At 43.6% G+C, this 23,001-nt stretch overlaps 1 protein-coding gene across 4 annotated transcripts in view; it reads right to left on the reverse strand.

Annotated features, from left to right (window-relative positions):
- The window catches only part of FAM184A (family with sequence similarity 184 member A), a 140,700-nt gene that overhangs the window by 41,312 nt on the left and 76,387 nt on the right, over window positions 1–23,001 (reverse strand). For 3 of the 4 annotated variants that reach the window (XR_009762232.1, XM_061623715.1, XM_061623714.1), the window contains exons 7-9: window positions 11,765–11,926; window positions 10,866–10,991; window positions 10,574–10,720 (exon numbers count right to left, since the gene is read on the reverse strand). Coding sequence is in view for 3 of the 4 variants with exons in the window: in XM_061623715.1 (XP_061479699.1) it covers window positions 10,574–10,720; window positions 10,866–10,991; window positions 11,765–11,926 (435 nt within the window). In the remaining variant the exon portion in view is untranslated. The remainder of the gene's footprint in view (window positions 1–10,573; window positions 10,721–10,865; window positions 10,992–11,764; window positions 11,927–23,001) is intronic. The other variant, XM_061623716.1, reaches the window with a different exon arrangement.

Consider the following 23,001-nt stretch of genomic DNA (forward strand, 5'->3'; position numbering starts at 1 on the left):
CAAGAGTCACCTTGTGTCTGTAGTTTTGGGAAGCAGCCTAATCTGTTTCAGAGCCACTCTGTGTCTTTTGTACTTGACTTGTCATTGGAGACTGAATTTGATCTATTACAAATGAAGCCCTGTTTATCTCCCATTCGCTATAATGGTGAATCTAAAAACAGCTAAAATTTCTTTTCCTTTTCACAGAAGTGGATGAAATGTGCAGGCATAGCAACCCCTCCAGATTGGATTAAACCTTCCACATTGTAGGTAGATATATCCTGTCTGCAACTTTTTTATTTCCTGACAGAATCAGATGCAATTTGCAGGCATGGTCATCTCTTCTGAGGGAATGTACTCTGCAAAATTTCAGAATGATAGCTGCAATGGGCATTCCACGACAGACTTTACCATCCTAGGGAAGGTACTATGGAAATTTTTTTGGGGGGGTGGAAAAATAGCATAGATCTACAGGAAAGACTGGGTGGGGAAAATGTCATGTCCCAGCAAGGAATCTGTTACCCAAGGATCATTGAGGGGGTGGGCTTCTGTCTCTCCCCATGGATTTTGGGGGCTACAATGGATACCTCTCCATTTACTTGAATAGGGAAAGACACAGATCCATGTGAAAAATAAGCACAATTTTAAATCCACACATTGTGATTGGAGTGCCAAGAAAATAACTCACTGTGATTAAAAGCTACACTAGTACATCGAAATGAAAGATTATCCTCACCTCTCCAGCCTCTGCTGTCTTAAGGTCAAGGCATTTCACCAAGTCAGCTTGGTTTTGTTTCTCAGCAGTATGGTGATGGTGGGAGGGAGGGGTTGTGGATTTTTGGACAGCAGAGGCCACAGAGCAACTTGGAAGCTTAGGGAGTCTGTGATCTACCTTGAGATGCCTTGTTAACAGTGCAGTCTGACTTGGAAATGTGAGAACCTCCTCTGACTCATCTTGTAATTCAGGGTACACACAGAGCTGATGCACACCCCTACCATTTATTAAGTCAGCATGTATAAGTGGTACATCACAGTGTACATTAGATGCAACATATATATGATCAATACAATTGTTAAAATTGAATAATGGGTTATTTCGTTGCTGGATACATGATTTATGACTCATACACCAGTTATTTTAAATTAATCTCCCTTGTTTTATCTTTCAATCAACCAGTAAGAGTCTCAATATGCTGCTTACTGATTTATGTACTTTCATTCCTTAATATGTTTGTTAACAAAGTATGAATCATGTTTTCTCAGTCTTGATTTGCAAGGAGAAAATTTCAATATTCAAATTCAACCCACAAATCAAAATAACATTTCCAGCAGTTAAGACAGTCACAGCAGTGAAGTAAATAAATAATTACATTAAATCCAGAAAACCTTAGCCATAAGACAAATTCTCCAGTCAGGAAACTGTTAAGAGCTTGCTGTTATGCTCATGGCTAAAGCAGCTTGCTGTACTAGAATTCCAAACTCTGTAGTATTCCAAAACAAAGCTGGCCCCACACTCCTTGCTTGCTTAGATCAGATATTATTATTATTATTTGATTTATATCCCGCCCTTCCTCCCAGAAGGAGCCCAGGACAGCAAGGTGTCAAATACCTTCTTTCAAATCTGAGTTTGGGATGTTATGCTTCTTTACAGTACTCTGGGTTTTATTTGATTTAATGCTACAAAATAGTTAGCCACATGAACAGGGGTTAACGCCAACTAAGTCATACTTAAGTTAGTCATGTCCAAGGATTTCCATGTGTCTACTCTGAGTATGATTTAGTTGGAGTTAACCCTGTGTGTGTGTGTGTGTGTGTGTGTGTGTGTGTGAGAGAGAGAGAGAGAGAGAGAGAGAGACAGAGAATGTCCTGAATGTGATCCTGAACTGTCATTTGCCTTTGTTAATATATATAACTAGCAAACCATCAAGACCACCTATGACAGATATTCTATACCCAAACTTGGACCTAATGGTGAAGGATGAACAATTATTATTATTATTATTATTATTATTATTATTATTATTATAACAACTACCTCATAGCCTAAAACCAATTATACTCCTATTTCCTTTCCCTTGGTGCGAAGAACATGGATAAACTACCTAATATTATTTAATGATCTAGTATCTGGATGATTTTCACTCCAGGTTTAGATTTGAGTTTGGTACTGAAACAGCCTTGGTGGATTATCTAGTCTGCAAACTAGACAAGAAGAGTGCAACCCCTGTTGGTTCTGTTGGACCTTTCCATGGCATTCACAAACAATCATGGTATCCTCCTGGGACATCTGGGATGTGGGACTTGGGAGCAACATTTTATGACTGTTCCAATGAATGAGACCAGAACCATCTCAGAAGGAGGATTATCACTCAGTACATTGTTGGGTCTCATTCATACAACAACTCAGCTCTATCTCTGATTTTCAACTAATGCCTAGGAGGCTGTGGACATTCCAAACCAGACAAGTTGAGGCTCGTTCCAGACAAGACCGAGGTGCTGCTGGTCAGTAGAAAGCAGAGTGGGAATACAGCATATTCAATATGGGGTTGCACTCTCTTTGAAGGATATGCTTTGCTTTTAGGCAGTACATCAGGATCCAACATTGCTCCTGGATGCCTAGATGACTGCTGTGTCCAAGAACACTTTTTCTCAGTTTCAGTGGGTATGTCAGCAACACCCCATTCTGTAGAAGAGAGATCTGATATATGGCTTGGTCACCTTCTGGCTAGATTGGACCATTGGTCTCACCTGAAGGGTGATTTTCCTATGAGTACGGACATCACAGCGGGTATTAGCTCCACCTATCGTGCGAAGGCAAGAATGTCTTTGAAGTCAAGACTAGGGGCGTCAGGCCCCTCCCACTCTCCAGTTCATTCGCAGCGAGTCTAAGGAGAAATATCTAAAAATACAAGAACAAGGCCAACAGACCTGGCAGCAGGAAAATAACACAATAGTCACATGCATAGTAACATGACTCCAACATAGCGGTATAACAGAACTAGAAGTCTTGACTTCACTCTTAAATTTAAATATAATAGCGTAACAGTAATATATAACACATTAGAAAATATATAATCCTCCAACTGGGAGGGCCGTGATGTCCGTACTCATAGGAAAATCACCCTTCAGGTGAGACCAATGGTCCATTTTCCCTATGAGTCCGGCCATCACAGCGGGATGTACCAGAGCAGCCCATACAGGGTGGGACCACATGCTAGTCCTGATTAAGAACCTGTTGCAACACTCGTCTGCCAAAAGAAGCATCAGCAGAGGCATAGCAATCAATTTTACAATGCCTTATAAACGAGTGTGGGGTAGACCAGACTGCAGCCCTACAAATATCGGCAACAGGAGCATTAGTGGCAAAAGCAGCCGAAGTGGCAGCTGACCTGGTAGAATGAGCCGTTATACTAGCTGGAACTGACAGCTTCAGAGACTCATAAGCTAAAGTGATACATGCCCTTAACCAACGGGATAAGGTAGAATTGGATACTTTATGTCCCATAGACCTTGGATGAAAGGATACAAACAGAGACTCCGTTCGTCGAATCTCTTGGGTCCTAGACAGGTAGGTCTTGAGAGCCCTCCGGACATCTAACGAATGCCAAGCCTTCTCGAGAGGATGGGTAGGATTCGGACAAAAGGAAGGCAAAACAATGTCCTGGTTGCAATGAAAAACCGAATCAACCTTGGGACGGAAGGAAGGATCAGTCTTCAGTACAACCGAGTCCTTACGGAAGACGCAGAGGTGTCGAGCAGAAGACAATGCGCCCAACTCCGAAACACGTCTGGCAGATGTGATTGCGATCAGGAACAAGACCTTGAAGGACAGTATACGGAGGGGCACAGTCCTGATGGGTTCAAACGGAGGGCGTTGCAAGGCCTGCAGAACTTTCAGCAAACTCCATGAGGGAAACCAATGGACAACAGCCGGAGAGCGTAGGGCGACTCCCCTCAAAAAAGTTTGATGAACGGATGTGAGGAAATAGGAGCTTCAGTAGAGGACACTGAGAGAATGGACGACAGAGTAGACGCATGTCGGCGTAGAGTGTTGGGTCTAAGTCCCATCATGAAGCCACTACGGAGATATTGCAGCACCTGTTGCATGGTGGCCTGGGAGGGATCGTGGTGGTGGAACTGGCCCCACTTGGAGAAAGCCACCCAAGTATGTTGATAAATACGAGTGGTAGATGGTCTTCTCGAGGCCAAAATAATATCAATCACAGCGTCAGACAGGCCAGCTAACCTCAAGTGTCCCTGTTCAAATGCCACGCTGTTAGATTGAGCCAAGTAGGGTCCTGGTGCCATACTGGACCCTGGGATAGGCGGTCTGGCCTGACTGGAAGTGTCCAAGGCTCCATCATTGGTATTGCCAGAAGATCTGAGAACCACGGCCAAAATGGTGCTATCAGAACCAGCTGTGCCCTCTCGGTTCGCGCCTTCCTCAAGGTTTTGGTTAACAATGGTATTGGAGGAAAGACGTACAAGAGACCGTCTGGCCACGGTATTGTCAGAGCATCTATTGCTTCCGCTGTTGAATCCAGGTATCGGGCAAAGTACCTGGGAAGTTGGCAATTGCGACTGGAGGCAAACAGGTCGATTGAGCATTCGCCGAACCGACTCTGAAGACGATGGAAAATGTCTGGGTGAAGTTTCCTTTCCCCCAGAAAAAACTGTTGTCTGCTGAGCCAGTCTGCTGTCACATTCCAAATCCCTCTGAGATGTTCTCCTTTCAGGGATTGTAGATGATGATCTGCCCAGACAAAGATGAGGGAGGCTAGGTCCTGCAGAGGACGAGACCTGGTGCCCCCCTGTCTGTTCAAATGTGATTTTACACACGTGTTGTCCGTTCGAATGAGGACATGGTCCAAAGGGAACAGAGACTGAAAATGAAGTAGAGCTAAATGTACAGCCTTTAGCTCCAGCCAGTTGATGCTTTGAGTCTGCTCTGTGGTGGACCAAACCCCCTGAACGTACTGGGAGTTGCAGTGGGCTCCCCAGCCGATGAGACTGGCATCTGTGGTTACAACAGTTCTGTGTGGTTCTCTGAACGGCGTGCCCTTGGAGAGGTGTTGGGACCTCGTCCACCAGCGGAATGATAGGCGCAGCGCGGGGGTCAAGTGAACTTTGCGATGGTTGGAGCTGGCAATGTCCTGTTGAAAGGGCAGTAGAATCCATTGAAGATGCCGAGTGTGGGCTCGAGCCCATGGCACAATATGGATTGTAGAAATGAACATTCCGAGCGCCCTGGCTAGAAGCATGACATCTGCTGATGTTTGTTGCATCAGGGACCTTGCGATGCTTGTGATGGCAGTGATGCGATCTGGAGCCAGGAATACCATTGCCTGCAGGGTGTCCAACATTGCCCCTAGATGTAGTAGGCGTTGAGTTGGTTGGAGATGGCTTTTGTCGAAGTTGGCAAGCCAGCCGTAGGTCTCTGCCCTGGAAGCGTCGGTTCCAGGAGCCCCTGAATGAATTGGGGTCATAGGATCTGAAGTTGCGGCCTCGTCCTCCTGGCCGCGTTCCTCGAAAGGGCTGGTTAGTACGGAAGGAAGGAGATCGCCTGAAAGGCCTGTGGTCGATGTTCTGGACAGTGGCCAGAACCGGTTTGTGGGCGTCTTTGGGATCAACCAGCACTGCCTTTAGAGCTTCCTCGCCGAAGAGTAACGATCCGGAGTAAGGAGCCCTGGACAGATTCATTCTGGCCGCCCTGGACAGATTCATTCTGGCCGCTGAATCAGCTTGCCAGTGGCGAAGCCAGAGGGTCCGTCGAGCGACTATCTGAGCCGTCATGGCTCGTGCCCCCAATTGAGTGGTATCCAAGGTGGCATCGGCCACAAAAGCTGCTGTCTTATGCAACTTTACCAGTGACCTTCTGAGGGCGACAGGATCAGGGCTAGTGTCCTCTAGAAGATCATCTAGCCACATCATAGCTGCTCTGGAGAAAATGGAGGCTGAAGCGGAGGCACGCATGGAGAGGGCAGTGGCCTCGTGATTTTTGCGGAGGGCGAAGTCTATTCGTCGCTCAGTAGTGTCCTTTAGTTGGGATTCCCCTTCCCTGGGCAAGAGAGAACGTGAAACGAGGCGAGCGATTGGTTCATCTATGCCAGGGACGTCTAACTTGGTGGCAAAGTCCGGAGCTAGGGCGTAAAACCTGTCAGCCAGGTTCTTGAAGCGGCGAGAATGGAATGGGTGAGCCCATTCTTCAGAGGCCAATTTGGCAATCGGGTCCGGCACCGGAAGGTAATGTTCAGTAGGTGCAGGGGATTTGAGAACCTTGGCCCCTTTGATGGCTGGGGTGGAGGAAGTTGAAGGCGCAGTCTGGAGACCAAGGGTATTAACTACCCTGCGTGCCAGGGGCTGATAGTCTGAGGCATTAAACAAGCGATACGATGTATCCTCCTCATGAGCTGAATATTCGCTCCAGTCATCTCCTTCAACGTGGTCAGTGAAGGATGATTCCTCCGCATACGAGGCTTCGTCAAAAACTCTGCCTCTGGCTACATCAAAGGGGTTAGGTGAACAGGAAGGATGAGCTTCATGACACGCACGTTGGTCCATGTTGAGTTGGGGTATGGCAGGAACTTGTGGTGGTGACTGCATTTGGGTGAAAAATGCCAGCATGGCTTGAAGTTGGAAGAGGAAATCAGGGGACGGCAGCAGCCCAGTTGTGGTAGATGTTTGTGCCTGAGTGGCTATTGGAGCAGATGTTTGGGACAGTAAAACTGGTTGGGCGAAGGCTGAGTGTGGAAGCCAGCAAAATCTTCCTCGTCAGAGGAAGCAGCAGGGGAATGAAGTATGTCGCTTATGTGTGCCTGAGTTGCTGTGGTAGTGGTGGGGGTTGGCACAGAGGCATAGCGTGGCCGCTTTGGTTTGCTATGGCTTGAAAGATGTTTTGTCTTAGCCATTGCTTTAATATGCTTAGGCTTAGTCGCCTTAGAGTGTTGCGGCTGGGCTGTTTGTGACATGCCTGGCTGATCTGGTTTGCTATGGCTTGAAAGATGTTTTGTCTTAGCCATTGCTTTAACATGCTTAGGCTTAGTCGCCTTAGAGTGTTGCGGCTGGGCTGTTTGTGACATGCCTGGCTGATCTGGCATCATATTGGCTGCTTGCGACATGCCTGGCTGTTCTGCCATCTTATATTAACTTGGGTGCAGTACACGGCCACAGAGGGGGCAGGATGTAAAGACCCGAACTGGCACAGTGTACGACCACAGAGGGGGTAGAATACACTGGCAGATGGCTAAGTGCACGGCCACAGAGGGGGCAGGATGCACTGTGGTATCAGCGTTAAAACAATATAGGCTGTGTAATATAGGCTGTATATTAGGCTTGGTACACGGCCACAGAGGGGGAGGATGTACAAAATATGGTTCAGATTAGTGCTGTAGGGTGGATTTCAGGCGTGGTACACGGCCACAGAGGGGGCAGGATGTACTGAATATAATTCAGATTTATTAGAAGTCAGGCACTGATATTAAAGCTCCAGCCTTGATGATACTGAATATAATTCAAATTTAGTACAAGTCAGCCACTGATATAAAGCTCCAGCCTTGATAATACTGAATATAATTCAGATTTAGTACAAGTCAGGCACAGATATTAAAGCTCCAGCCTTGATAATACTGAATATAATACAGATTTAGTACGTCAGCCACTGATATTAAAGCTCCAGCCTTGATAATACTGAATATAATTCAGATTTAGTACAAGTCAGCCACTGATATTAAAGCTCCAGCCTTGATGATACTGAATATACTTCAAATTTAGTACAAGGCAGCCACTGATATTAAAGCTCCAGCCTTGATAATACTGAATATAATTCAGATTTAGTACAAGTCAGCTCCAGCCTTGATAATACTGAATATAGTTCAGATTTAGTACAAGTCAGCCACTGATATTAAAGCTCCAGCCTTGATGATACTGAATATAATTCAAATTTAGTACAAGTCAGCCACTGATATTAAAGCTCCAGCCTTGATAATAGTGAATATAATTCAAATTTATTACAAGTCAGCCACTGATATTAAAGCTCCAGCCTTGATGGTACTGAATATAATTCAAATTTAGTACAAGTCAGCCACTGTAAATTTGTGTGTAAGGAAGCCCTGTAAGTCTGTCTACAACACACATACAACACACATACAGATAACTTGCAGGGAAGGTATCCGTTGGTTAATAAAGGGGTAACAAAAAAGGCGGGAAATTTGAATTCAACAAAAATGGCGCCTGGAAAAAAGAGTGGGAAAAAATGATCCGAAAATGGCGGAGGGGGAAGAAGCAATGGCGGCCGACTGGTAACGAACTGGGGGAAGGGCTGCCCAGCACAGTCTCGCAGGGGGAGGCGCGGGGTCGATAGTCGCACTTGCGGCTCTAAAAAAACCCCAAAAGGAGACTGCCGAGAGACGCCTGTGTCGGGAAAGGCAGCAGGAGGGAAGCCGCTGTCGCCGCCGAGTAAAGGGCTCTCCGCGGCGAAATTAAAGTCACGGAGAGAGAGGGAGAAAGAGAGGGCAGGAAGCCGCAGCCGCAAGCTCCCACCTGGGAGAGAACCGTAGCCGCGGTCTCTCCAAGAGCTCCTAAGAGCGCTGCTTGAGACAGCCCAGCAGAGGGAAAAAATAGAGCCGCGAGTTCCCGATGGATGCAACAGAGCCAGGGGGAAGCTCAAAAGCGGACAAAAATGAAGAGAACCACAGCCGCGGTCTCTGAGGGAACCCTCAAACAAGCCTCAAACAAGTAAGGGAAATAAGCTTAAATAAAAAACGGACAGAAACGAAGAGAACCGCAGCCGCGGTCTCTGAGGGGACCCTCAAACAAGCCTCAAACAAGTAAGAGAGATAAGGTGAAATAAAGGCTCAAAAAATAAAAGGCTTAAAATTGGCCAAGAAACGTAGAGAACCGCAGCCGCGGTCTCTGAGGGAACCCTCAAACTTAAATGGAAAGTTAAACACAAACAGGGAAAGGAAGCAAACAAATACGCGAAACTTAGCTAAAAGCTACTTGCTACGCTTAAGATCCAATCTTGTTCGTATGAAGGCAAGAATGAACTGGAGAGTGGGAGGGGCCTGACGCCCCTAGTCTTGACTTCAAAGACATTCTTGCCTTTGCACGATAGGTGGAGCTAATACCCGCTGTGATTGGCCGGACTCATAGGGAAAATATTGCAATGTGATCTCCATGGGGCTACTGCCCTTGAAGAGTGTTCAGAAACTGCAGCTGGTGCAAAATGCAGCAGTCGGATTGTTTTCTCATGTATGTTTTTAAGGCCGTATTATACCAATCCTGTCAATGGCTTCTGATTTGTTTCCAGGCTCAATTCAAGGTACTGGTGACTACCTATAAAGTCTTAAATAGCTTATGACCAGAATATCTGAAAGATGGCCTCCTCCCATATGAATCAGTCCATAGGTTGATATCATCTTCTGAAACCCTTTTGTATGTCCCACCAAAAGAAGTTCAGTTGGTGAGAATGCTGGATAGGGTCTTTTCTGTAGCAGCACCTCAGTTTATGAAACTCCCTTCTGAGGGATGTTAAACTAGCCCCAAACCTGATTAATTTTAGACAGCATCAAACATTTTTTACTTTGCTTTGGTTTTAAAGTTTTTAAGTTGACATTTTGTTTTAATCTGTTTTTTAATTCTGTTGCTGTTTTAAATTGTATTGTTTTTTCTTGCAGAGTGGCTTGGCAGCCCATGTTATGGCCTAAAGGTGATTCAAAAACATTAAAATAAATAAATAGCAAAATCCTATGCATCTATGCTCAGTAGTCAGTCCCAATGAGTTCAATGGGACTTACTCCCAGGTAAATGGGTCATAGGATTTCAGGATTAAGCTACACTTTATTTACTGCATTTCTGAAACACACAGATACATGTATTGTCTCTTGAACACATCAAAGTCCAGAGCTTATCCTATTTAATCTTTGTGTGCCTGATTTCCTGCACAGGACATGTATGGAATTTGAAACTCATGCTCCATCTGTCCACTGCCAACGGTTGCAATGATAATGCATTCTAGTTCTAATGCAGATCTGTTGCATTTGGTAAAGTCAATTCATTTCTTTCAGAAAAATGAAAAATGTGAATGTTTCAGATGGCTTTTGCAAGTTGAGAATTAAGATGCTGTTGTGGATTCTGCTCCTCTCATTTATTTATTGTGTAATGTTTACTGTTGGGCTATACTGGGCATGGTTGTTTAATAATTGTATGCTTTTACATGTTGGATTGTATTGTTATGCTTCAGACTCTGAGTAGCCCAACCTTTTGAAAGAGAGGGATACAAATAAAGTGGTGAATAACATGTGACCTAAGCTAGATTCCTCTGAGGCATGGATCATACAGGTACTTTTTGTTCTTCTAGTCCAAAGCTGTACTCTGGAGAGAACCAATACCATGACAGCCATTACAGATTTTTTCCCAATTCACTACTAATCATGGCATGTTCAGATTTTTTATATAAATTAGTAACAGATACAAATAATGGCACAGGGTACTGTGTATGATTTCTTAATCCTTAAATTAGCTCTGCAACAATTTATCTCTCTTCAGATGTAATTTAAAAATGGTCATAAAACATGCTACTAATCCTTCCAGTTACCTGATCCAAAAGATCTTCAACTTTCTTCTGCCAGCTATCTCTGGTAGCATTTCTCTCTCTCTCTTTTAGCTGCAAGAGTTGAGTCATTGCTGACTTCTTATCTTCTTCATGCTGAAGCCTTAACTCTTCTTGAAGTTTACTACATTCCTGCCTGAGAAGCAGAAGCAGAACTAAAACATTCCAGCCTTTAAAAATACTAGGAAAATATTATTGAAATGCATAGCTTTGGACAGTATTACATTTAAATAATGCTTTACTTTAAAAGAGAGAAAAAATTAAACAAAAAAGGCACTTGCCGAAGATTTTCAGTCCATTTTATTTCTAAATCACGGGCCATTTTATCAACTTTGAACTTTTCCTCTTCCCTCATAGCTACAATCATTGCCTCATGATGTTGTCTTTCCTGGTCTAGTTCCCCCTAGAAACACAAAATTCAAAATATGGATAAGCAGTGACAAAATAATTTCATTTTTGCTCAGAAGCAGCATTCATGTCTTTCCTAAATACACAAGAAGTGATTTCTAAATTGGCTGCTCAAAAGTGTTTTAGTTTCTATATTTTTATATCCTTAACATTATGTCTCCTGACAAACTGAGTATTTTTGATAATATAGTTTAATTGTATGAATTGGGTTTCTTGTTCCTATTGACTAACAAGAGTTTTCAAGCACACCAGTGTTATGTAGATACAAAGCTCCCTGAGACTTTTAATGTGCATGCAGAGAAAACCTCAATATGTGCATAAGAATGTGAGAGCCCTGCTGGATCAGGCCAATGGTCCATCTAGTCTAGCATTCTGTTTTCCACAGGGATCAGCCAGATGCGTCTGGAAAGCCCACAAGTAAGACATGAAGGCAACAGTCCTCTCTTGTTGTTACTCTCAGAAGCTGGCATTCAGTGGCATACTGACTCTGAAGGTTACACAGAGTCATAATGACTATATTCACTCTCCATGAATTTGTCAAATTTCCTTTTAAAGCATCTAGGCTACAGGCCAGTAGCACATCTCAGTGGTGAAATGTATATGGGGTTACAGTAAATGACACTGTAGTAAACAGGATCTCTCTCTCTCTCTCTCTCTCTGTGTGTATATGTGTGTGTATGTATGTATGGAGGGGAAGTTCTAGATGTGCAAAGGAATTCCCATGAACATCTAAATCAGGGTGACTGAGCTGGTGTATTCTGCAGTTACCTCAACATTATACAGAGAATCTGTGGCCTCCCTTAGTCTTGCCCTGGTTAACTCTAATTCTTTTTGTAGTATTTCCTGGGTTTGCTGGAGACTGGAGATGTGGCCTTCTGCAGTACCAAGGCCCTGTTCACTTTTTCTTACTAGATCTTGTAGGCGACCCATCTAAAATAAGAAGAGGGAGGGAAAAACAGCGACAATCTAGCAAAAACTAATTTCAGATGATTTACTTGTGTTTGCTGAATAGCATAGCCTATTTAGAAATCATTTTATGCATCTTTCATCATTTAAATATAATTTTCATAAAGAGGAAGCCATCCCTCCACAATTCACTTTATTATTTTTGCTATTTTTAAAAAAGAAATATATACCAATCATTTCAAATTTTTAAAAATTGAAAATTCTCACTATTTAGTCCTTTCTTTGCCAGAATATAAAATACAATCCTATATAGAAGAGTGGGCTGCCAAGGGCTGCTTCAGTATCAAATGTGGTTGGCATTTGCCAAAGACTTATCCCATATTTGTTGAAGGTTGATCCATGATGCGCACCAGCATTCTGCCACAATGCAGACAGCACTGCAGCCTGGTTGACATGTTTGCTGTGGCTATAGTTCTTAGCAGTCTCATGGCCTTCACATCATCAATATTTGGAGGAAGAAGAGCTTAATTTTATGAGGCTATGCCTGTATTTTGAAACATTTGCTGAAGCACTGTATTAATTATTGCCAACCTCATGATAAAAAGTTTCTGTAACAGGATACAATGGTAAGCAAATATTTTATAACTTTTTTTATTTTCACAAGGATCACCTCAAATGTAACTATAGGGAAAACACACACACACTTTGCCACAATCATTGCCTTCCCTCTCCACCTTGAAACAGCAAACTATGAGTCAGCCTAAAACTAAGATTACAATTTGACAGTTTCCCTCCTCGTGACAGTATCAATACCCAGTCTTGTTTGGTTTAAGCTTCAGTTTATTGACTTAAAACCTGACTGAAATGGATCTAGAAAATCAGTTTCATCCAAGAGAGCCTGGTTCTGGCCTGGACCACATGCTTCAAGGACCTCATCCCCAAAGGGAAGATTAGCAACTGGTTGGTAATTTCTTAAGATTTTCTAAATCCAGGGAGCATTTCTTAAGGAGTGCTCTTACCACTTCCTTCTTTAAATAGGCAGAGACTACCCCCTCTCTCAAGGAGGCATTACTCACTTTCCTGGCACAGCTGGCCGGCCCCTCCTTGCAAGTTTTTATCAGCCATGAGGGGCAAGGGAGAAGAGCACAGGTGGTCACCCAGACCAAACCAAGCACCTTGTCCATGCTCTTGAGGCTTACTAACTGAAATTCATCCAACACAACAGAACTAGACAGTGTTCTGGACACCTCTTGAAATTCATCTGCTATGACAGTGGAGTCAAAGTCCTGGTGGATGTAAGCGATTTTATCCTCAAAATGCTTTGCAAACAAGTCATAGTGATCCACCGTTGGTTCCACCACTTCCTTTGGGCCAGTCTGTAAAAGGCCACACAATATCTGGAAAAGCTCTGCTAGACAACACAGTGAGGATGCAATAGAAGTAGCAAAATATGTCTTCTTCACCTTCTTCACTACCATTGAGTAGGCTCAATAATGAGCACTTGCTAGTGTTTGGTTGCATTCATGTGGAGTTTTTCTCCACTTTATTTATTTATTTATTATATTTATATCCCACCCTTTCTCCCAGTAGGAGCCTGTGTTCAATGCCCTGATCTCTGGTGTATACCAAGGAGCCAAAAGGGCTCTACAAAGCAGGAGAAGGCACTCAGGGGTGACTGGGTTAGTGGCCCAGGCCATTCACATATTCCACAAATCAGCCAGGTTTTTGATAGGAGCACCAACCATATCAGCCAGAAAACCCCCAGAGCACATTGGAAGACAGCTGGATCCAGCAGCCTCTGAAGGCAGACCATCCTAACAGGTCCCCCACCTCTGCAGCAGGAAAAAGGTGCTGAAAACCTAAATCTCAGCAGAAAGAGATCTGATCATGACAAGGGACTGATGTCAATATCCCCCACTTTCAGATTACCCTCTTCCTGTCCAGTTGAAAAAACAAACCTGGAGTGTGACCTGCCACGTGTCAGGCCAATGATATCTTGGGAAAGCGCCATGGTTGTCATGGTGGCCATGAAATCCTGAGCCGCCCCAGAATTAATGGCCTTGACTTGGATGTTGAAGTCCCCCAGTCTGGGAATCTTCAACCACCTCCAAGACCATCTCTGTTAGCTCAGACAGGGAGACTGCTGGGCAGCAAGGTGGGTGGTAAACCAGCAGAATTCCAATTACCCAACGCCAGGTACAGACACTACAGATCGCCACTCAAGTGGACAGGAAACCTGGAGAGGGATATAGAATTCCTTTATATACCACAACTCCCCCTCAAGTCTGCCCTGAGTATCCAGGTAGGCATAGCTGGATGAGACCAACTCTGCCCTGCTCACCCATCCAGGTCTCGGTAATTCACACCAGGCTGGCCTCCTCATCCACAATCAAGTCATGGATAACAGAAATCTTATTTAAAGCCAACCTGGCATTCAATAGCAGCAGTCACAGACCCAAGGGCTGTCTGATAGGACAACCACAATTTCTTAGGCTAGAGAGGGGGCCGGCACACGGCAAACCACTAACGTTCTGTGCTGTATACCCTTTACCTGGCCTGCCACTCCTCCCACACCATACATCCACTGATGTCAAGAGAGCCCAAGATTACTCCCAGCTTCTTCCTCTCTTTCCACACAATGACAACAGAGGATAGGATTTCAACTAACTGCAGACAAGCTTGGGATATCACCACCAGTATATATAACCCAACAAAGGATCGCAGACCCCATAAATCAGATACATAGAATGAAGTTACATTATTCTGATGCCATGTCTTTAGAACTATAAATGCAGAAATGGAAACTTTGGTGTTGAGGCACTTCACACCAACACCCAACAGCAAGGAAGACAAAAAAGAAAAAAAGAAATTGCAGCTCAGTAACACTTGATTTCTTAGAACCATTATAAGTACTCTGTTTCAGGACTCCAGACATCAACCATCACCAGAGTTCTCAAGTCCACTACTGCTAGCACAAGGCACCATGTTGAGGTAAGCTAAGAAGGGTGGGAGATATTTTCTTAAGATAACTCACTTTAACATCATTCACAGCAGCAGCTGACGGACTCAAAATAGATGGAGGCAGAGGATTCTCCCTTAAAACCCTGCCAAGATTAAGAATCTGTAACTCGGCCACGGGCCTGCCACTGGAGCATAGCAAGTAATATATGCCATTAGTTCTGGCAGTGCCCACTATGACTGACTCTCACACTGCATTATTTTAAGTATGTGTATCTCTTTCCAGTCCTTTCTCCTTCGGGACTAAAGCCAGGGACCAAACCTGAGTCATTTTCTGGTCTAAGGTATACAGGTGGTAAGGGGTGGAGGGCGAGTTACATTGGAGCCCTTGCCCCCTCTGCTTTGCCTGATGTACTTCAGAACGTGGTGATGCCAGTCAGCCAATTCCCTGGGATGGCGGTATTGCTTTTAGATGCCAGGTCTGTCCAGAATAAAAACATCTGTCATCCACAATTTGATCATGGATGAGGGGGCTGAATTGGCATATATAATCAACGCTTGGGCAGATAAGCTGAGTGATACTCAGTGTAACACCAGTCCAGGTCAGTGCGGCAGAATTCAAAACTGTTGATAAAAATTCCATCACCCTTGCCAGAACAATCTGTAGTGTGTCTGATTTCAAGGGATTGTAGTGCTGGGCCAGAAACACAGAACAGGGATGTTAAGTATACCAACCTCCCCACTGCACTACAGCCTCCCTAACCAAGCTGGCTGAGGATATGGTGTTGGAGAACCCCTCCATACTGAGGCTGCCTTAAATGGGTTGGATCAGGATTTCATGGTCTCCATGACAACTATAGGGCTATCTCAGTACATCACTGGGCTGAGACATGTGGCTAGCCATACCTTGGATATGGTATTTAACACAAAGCAGATTGGTAATATTCCACTGATTGGAGGGCTTGTTGTGAGTTTGTTGTCATGGACAGATCCTTCTGTGGTGAACATTTGGGCTGAACATAACTACTTCAAGCTGTAGGGGTTGGGGACCCATTAAGATGGTCCACCTTCTGAGACTTCTGGAATCTGATGGGTTCCTAAATACTCTTAAATACTCTGGTTGACATGGCTGGTGCTCCTGTTGAGACTCTCACACTGTGACATGGTGAGATGTATACAGCCACCAACACAATCATGTCTCAGTGCCCTCACCATCACTGTGGAGCGCATAAGTCACCTCAGTATTCTAATGATCCATGTGTGATGAAGCAGAAGAATCAGCAGCTAGAGCGGAGTTGGTGTAAATCTTGATCTGAATCTGAATGAACACAGGTGAGCTGTAGCTGGAAATAGGCATTCCTAGCCACCAAGGCCACCTGGGCCTCAAGTAACAATGTTGGATCCAGGATTACCCCCAAGCTTCAAACCTGTGCCTTGCTTGGGAGTACAAGTCCAGAACAGGCCATCATCCCATCTCCTGGACTTGAGAACCTGGAACATACAACACCTCTTGCATTTTCAGGATTCGGATTGTTTACTGGCCCACATCCAGCCCATCACTGCCTCCAAACACCTGTTTAGGACCTCAACTACCTCTTCCAATTCAGATGGAACACAGAGATCTGCATACTGATGACACTTCACTCCAAAATGCCTGATGACAGCTCCCAGCAGCTTCATGTAGATGTCAAATAGCATACGGGACAGAATAGAACCTTCCGGGATACCACAGGAACACTTTTATGGTGTCTGGAGGTAGGAGCAGAACCACTGAAGGACAATGACCCCAACCCCTACTTCCCTGAGCTGCTTCAGAACTAGAAGATCTAGAAGAATGAGCAGGGTTGCACTCCCACATCTCTCTCCTGATAAATGTCATCAACCAGGGCAACAAAGGCATTTTCAGGCCTAAAGCCAGACTGAAATGGATACAGATATTCAGTCTCCTCCAAGCATGGCTGAAGCTGAACCACCACCACCACTACCACTTTCTTGAGCTCCTTGACCAAAAAGGGAGTATTTGCCGCTGGGCAACAGTTATTTAACATTTCTGCATCCAGGTGGTCTTTTTAAGGAGGGGATGCACCACCATCTCCTTCAAGGCAGATGGTACTTTGTGCTCCTGTAGTGAAGCACTGATCACTCCCTGCACTCATCCAGTAAACCCCCTCAGCTATCTGTAAGAAGCCAAGATGGGTAATGGTCAAGGAGGCAGGTGGTTGATTGTACTTCTTCAAGCAGCATGTCCACATCCTCAGGCTGTAATAATCGAAACTGATCCACTACAGATGCACTGGATGCCTCCATTAGACTTGCTCTAACTGTGGTATTCAACTCTGTCCAAATTGATTGATTGATTGATTGATTGATTGCACTTGTATACCGCCCCATAGCCGAAGCTCTCTGGGCAGTTTAAAGCAATCAAAAACATTAAAACAAATACACAATTTAAAAACATATTTTAAAAACAATTTAAAACACAATTTTAAAATTCAAAACAATATAAAAACAATTTAAAAACACATGCTAAAATGCCTCGGAGAAGAGGAAAGACTTGACCTGGCGCTGAAAAGTTAATAGTGTTGGCGCCAGGCACACCTCGTCAGCAAACTCATTCCATAATTTGGGGGCCACCACTGAGAAGGCCCTCTCCCTTGTTGTCACCCTCCGAGCTTCCCTTGGAGTAGGCACCCGGAGGAGGGCCTTTGATCTTGAACGTAGTGTATAGGTGGGTTCGTATCGGGAGAGGAGTTTCCATCAGGTATTGTGGTCCCAAGCCGTGTAAGGCTTTATAGGTCAAAACCAGCACCTTGAATCGAGCTCGGAAACATACAGGCAGCCAATGCAAGTGGGCCAGAATCGGTTTTATATGTTCGAACCATCTGGTCCCTGTTACCAATCTGGCTGCTGCGTTTTGCACAAGCTGCAGTTTCCAAGCCATCTTCAAAGGCAGCCCCATGTAGAGTGCATTGCAGTAATCTAATTTGGAGGTTACCAGAGCATGGACAACTGAAGCCAGGTTATCCCTGTCCGAAGTTGGTAGAAGGCACTCCGTGCCACTGAGGCTATCTGAGCCTCAAGTGACAGAGATGGTTCTAAGAGAACCCCCAAGCTACGAATCTGCTCCTTCAGGGGGAGTGCAACCCCATCCAGGACAGGTTGAACATCCACCATCTGGTCAGAAGAACCACCCCTAGCAGCATCTCAGTCTTGACTGGATTGAGCCTCAGTTTATTAGCCCTCATCCAGTCCATTGTCGCAGCCAGGCACTGGTTCAGCACACTGACAGCCTCACCTGAAGAAGATGAAAAGGAGAAATAGAGCTGTGTGTCATCAGCATACTGATGGCAACGCACTCCAAAGCTCTGGATGACCGCACCCAATGGTTTCATGTAGATGTTGAACAGCATGGGGGACAGAACTGACCCCTGCAGAACCCCATACTGGAGAGTCCAGGGTGCCAAGTAATGTTCCCCAAGCACCACCTTCTGGAGGCGACCTGCCAAGTAGGAGTGGAACCACCGCAATGCAGTACCTCCCACTCCCAACTCAGCTAGTCTCCCCAGAAGGATACCAAAATTTGAGCAATTTTGTGTCTAAAGTGCCTCCCAAAGTTGTTACTGCCGAGGGTGTCAGAGCAAAGCCCATTCACCACCATACTTAATCCTTTTATTATTTATATCACCATCTCTTTCTAGAAGTTGTCTGTTTTAGGAAACATTCTTCTCATCAACTCAAGATCTTGAGTAATCACATCATGGATCTCACCCGGCACAGTGAGGAAGGCACCAGCCTATGTCAGTCTCCTCCACTGATATCCAACGCAGTAGCCAAGATCAAAGCATACTGTGTCATATTCCACATGTACAAAAAGGTTCTTCAACTCCGCACTTCTGGCAGCAGTCCCCTACACTCCTGAAAAGTACTCCAGAAACAGGGAGGGGGTTGAAGCCTATTTGGCTGCTGCCAGAAAGAAAAAAGCAGTCATTATTCCTAGCCAGCAAGTACTGCCCACTCCTTTTGGGACATGATTTGCTGGGTAGTGATGGCAACTCGAAAGTTTTATTTTCAGTCTTATCTGCTTCCCCTCCCCCTTAAGATTTGTGAAATCTCTTCAACTCTCAGTTAATTGAATTAAAATGATACCTTGAATGGAGATGCAGACTGTCCCAACCATCAAATTTGTCAAAACACATGAATAGTGAGGTTGTGCCATTGTGGGTTTGACATTAAGAAAGAGCTATTTTGGGATCAGAACTCCAAAGAGAGTAGATTTAAAGAAGAGGCTATGTGTTTTTCCTGAAAAGAATTTTACAACTTCACAAAAATTATTACTTTGTTCTGCCACGTTTTGGTTACTAAGAGTAGAATCCTATAAACGTCTACACAAATGTTACTGCCATTGAGATAAACAGGATTTACTCCCTGTAGACGTGTAGAGGATTTCAGCATCAAAAAAGCAGCTGTTATTCTGAGCTGTCCCTAATCTGCTCATAAACTATTTACTAGTGTTAGTATGAAATAATGAATAATCTAATGAAACAGTTTTAAAATTAATTGTCTACATTGGCTTTTTCAGGGTACTGAAACATAACAATAATTTCTGTGACAAATTTTAGTAACTGAATCATCTTCAAAGATGACATCTTAAAATTTTAGTTAACAACTTTGAAGATTAGCATATAAATAAGTTTTTACAAGACAACTGAGTAGTTTCAAGAAAATTATGATGAGCAGTAATACTTCAATAATTGTATTCTATTTTTATAAACATCTTAAGAATGCAGTAAACAGAATATTAAGATTTTCCTGTTACTAACCAATAGCACTGGACCAAGGAATTTCACCCTGTGCTTTATAATTACAGCAAAGCCTTTGATTGTGTAGATCATAAAAAACTATGGAATGCTTTAAAAGAAATGGTGCCACAGCATCCGATTGTCCTGATGCGCAACCTATACTCTGGACAAGAGGCTACTGAAAGGACAGAATATGGAGAAACCAATTGGTTCTCCATCAGAAAGGGTGTGAGACAGGGGTGTTATTTGTTTAATCTATATGCTGAACATATCATACAGAATACGGGATTGGACCAAGATGAAGGAGGTGTGAAAACTGGAGGGAGAAATATCAATAATTTAAGATACGCAGACAATACCATACTCTTAGCAGAAACAAGTAATGATTTGAAGCGAATGCTGATGAAACTTATAGAGGAAAGCACAAAAGCAGGACTACAGCTGAACGTCAAGAAGACTAAAGTAATGACAACAGAAGATTCATGTAACTTTACAGTTGACAATGAGGACATTGAACTTCTTAAGGACTATCAATACCTTGGCACAGTCATTGACCAAAATGGAGACAATAGTCAAGAAATCAGAAGAAGGCTAGGACTGTGGAGGGCAGCTATAAGAGAACTAGAAAAGGTCCTCAAATGCAAAGATGTATCACTGAACACTAAAGTCAGGATCATTCAGACCATGGTATTCCCGATCTTTATGTATGGATGTGAAAGTTGAACAGTGAAAAAAGTGGATAAGAGAAAAATAAACTCATTTGAAATGTGGTGTAGGGGGAGAGCTTTGTGTATACCATGGACTGCAAAAAAGACAAATAATTGGGTGTTAGAACAAATTAAACCAGAACTATCACTAGAAGCTAAAATGATGAAACTGAGGTTATACTTTGGACACATCATGAGAAGACATGATTCACTAGAAAAGACCATAATGCTGGGAAAAACAGGAGTAGAAAAAGAGGAAGTCCAAACAAGAGATGGATTGATTCCATAAAGGAAACCATAGACCTGAACTTACAAGATCTGAACAGGGCGGTTCACGGCAGATGCTCTTGGAGGTCGCTGATTCATAAGGTCGCCATAAGTTGTAATCGACTTGAAGGCACATAACAACAACAAACCAATACCATAATCATCAAGCTGTTTCAGAAAAATATCCATCCCTCTTCACGACAGCAAAAAAGCATATTAAAAATTATTTGGGCCATAAAATAAGGAATACTGTTAACATTTTATGAACAATCTCTTTGTGCTTCACACCATGAGATATATGAGGCATTAGCAAAGGCTGTCAATGGAGCTGAACAGTCAGTCAAGTTTTAAAGAATTCAGTAATGCAGAATGAAAATATATTTCCATGTTCTCCTTCAACCGCTTTAAATAATTTCCTCTCTTTTATTCTTAAAAATATTTTTAATTGTCACTGCTCACAGAAAATCAATAGTTCTATAAATACTTATGTTTTCTGAAGAAATATATTACTTTTAAAAAGGAATTTAGCATTTGTTACTTAGATTGCAATCCTGCACACACACTTACCTAGGAGCACGCACCACTGAACTAAATTGGTCTTACTTCTGAATAGACATATAAAATATTGCACTGTAAAAGGTGTTTCAAAAGGAATTTGCGATGTGGCATATAGGTCTGCCATTCAAATAAAAAATCCCTATAGGGAATAGTGGAGCTCTTGGATTGAGGCCAATAGAACATAAGCCACTGCAAGTGGGTTAAGATGAGCCACAGAGCACCATACTCTTAACAAGAGATAAAGTAAGACTTCTTCCCCCCAAACAGTTCTAGCATTAGCTCTACCAAGAGAGGTATAATAAATAAAGCATCTTCTCAATTACAGAAAAAATTAAAGCCCCCATATCACTTGGCACCTTCAAAATAAAACTGTAGCAAGGTGGCTTGATGTACCTGTCTGAATATAGTAGTGGCAGGGAACCTGGGGCCAGGGGGATACCTGTGACTCTGCTCCATGCCCTCCTCCAACGTTTTGCCTAGCTGGAAAGTATCCCTTGAGCTGTAATAATGTTTGCTTGGAAGGAGAGATGTATGCGAGTGTTGATGTCTAAAAACCTCTGGCTTTTGGATGCCTGGATGTAGCCTGCGACATAAAAATAAAAATTGTATCTGTTGCTCCATCCACTTTTGCCATACCCACCACTGGCATGCTGTCCCCAGAAGGTTATTCACAAGGGAATGTGGCCCTCAGGCTGAAAACGTTTCCCTACTTCTGGTACATGGTATGAACGTTGTTGTTCATATTTTAAAAAAAGTAGTGCAGCCTTCAGTCTAACTGATGACTTCCAGATGTTGTTGGACTACAACTCCCATCATCCCTGACCACTGGTCATGCTGGCTGGGGCTCGTGAGAGTCTAACAATATCTGGAGGGCACCAGGCTGAGGAGGGCTGCTGTTGTGGGTAGGGACTGGATTTAGCCCAGGAAATGCAGGTTCAAATCCCCACACCCATGAAACTCAGTGCTGATCTAAAGATAGTCACTATGTCTCAGCTTTAATCTATAATACATTGTAAGGTTACTTTGAGTTTAAAATGAGGAGAAGCTATGTTAATTAGCTGAAGCTCTTTGGAGAAAGGGTTGGGTACATATGCAACTAATAAGCAAAATGTCTTAATTTTTTTATAATGCTCATGAAAACAAGCAATTACATGGAAAGTTAAGAATCTTCTTGCTGGATTAGACCAGTAAGTAAAGCATTCTTTACTTAGTAAAGAATCTAGTAAACATCTAGTAAAGCATTCTGTTTTCAACAGCAGCCATCAGATGCTTATGGCTTTTTACAAGTAGGGCATGAAGATAATAGAATAGTAGAGTTGGAAAGGACCTATAAGGCCATAGGGTCCAACCCCCTGCTCAATGCAGGAATCCAAGTTAAAGCATACCAAAGAGATGGCTGTCCATGTGCCCAGGCCTGCCCTTAGCATGTGCGGGCCCTGGGGCAAAAGCATAGTTGCCCCCTGATTCTTCTCTAAATTTTTTTAAAAAAAATTGTAATCCTTTTAAAAGTGAAACTGTCATACTTAGTTTCTGTTTTTTGTAAGCTTTTGCTAACAGTACTGACAGCAAGCAACAGTTCATACCAAATAATGGTGGACAGAATAAACTCAAAATTAATTTCATTTTCTGCCAAAGTCCAAGATTCACTCGTTATTTGAGGATCTTCTGTTGTTTTGCTTGAGGAAGCAGGCAGGTGAACAAAAAAGGCACAGCAGAAGCTACCCCAATCAAGCTGGCTCCCCTGCGGGAGGGAAGCAAAGCCAGCACCGCTTAAGGCGGAGAAAGGCCGAGCCGAGAGCTCCTAGGACTG

This window comes from Rhineura floridana, chromosome 4 (assembly GCF_030035675.1).
Source record: "Rhineura floridana isolate rRhiFlo1 chromosome 4, rRhiFlo1.hap2, whole genome shotgun sequence".
Lineage (NCBI taxonomy): Eukaryota > Metazoa > Chordata > Lepidosauria > Squamata > Rhineuridae > Rhineura > Rhineura floridana.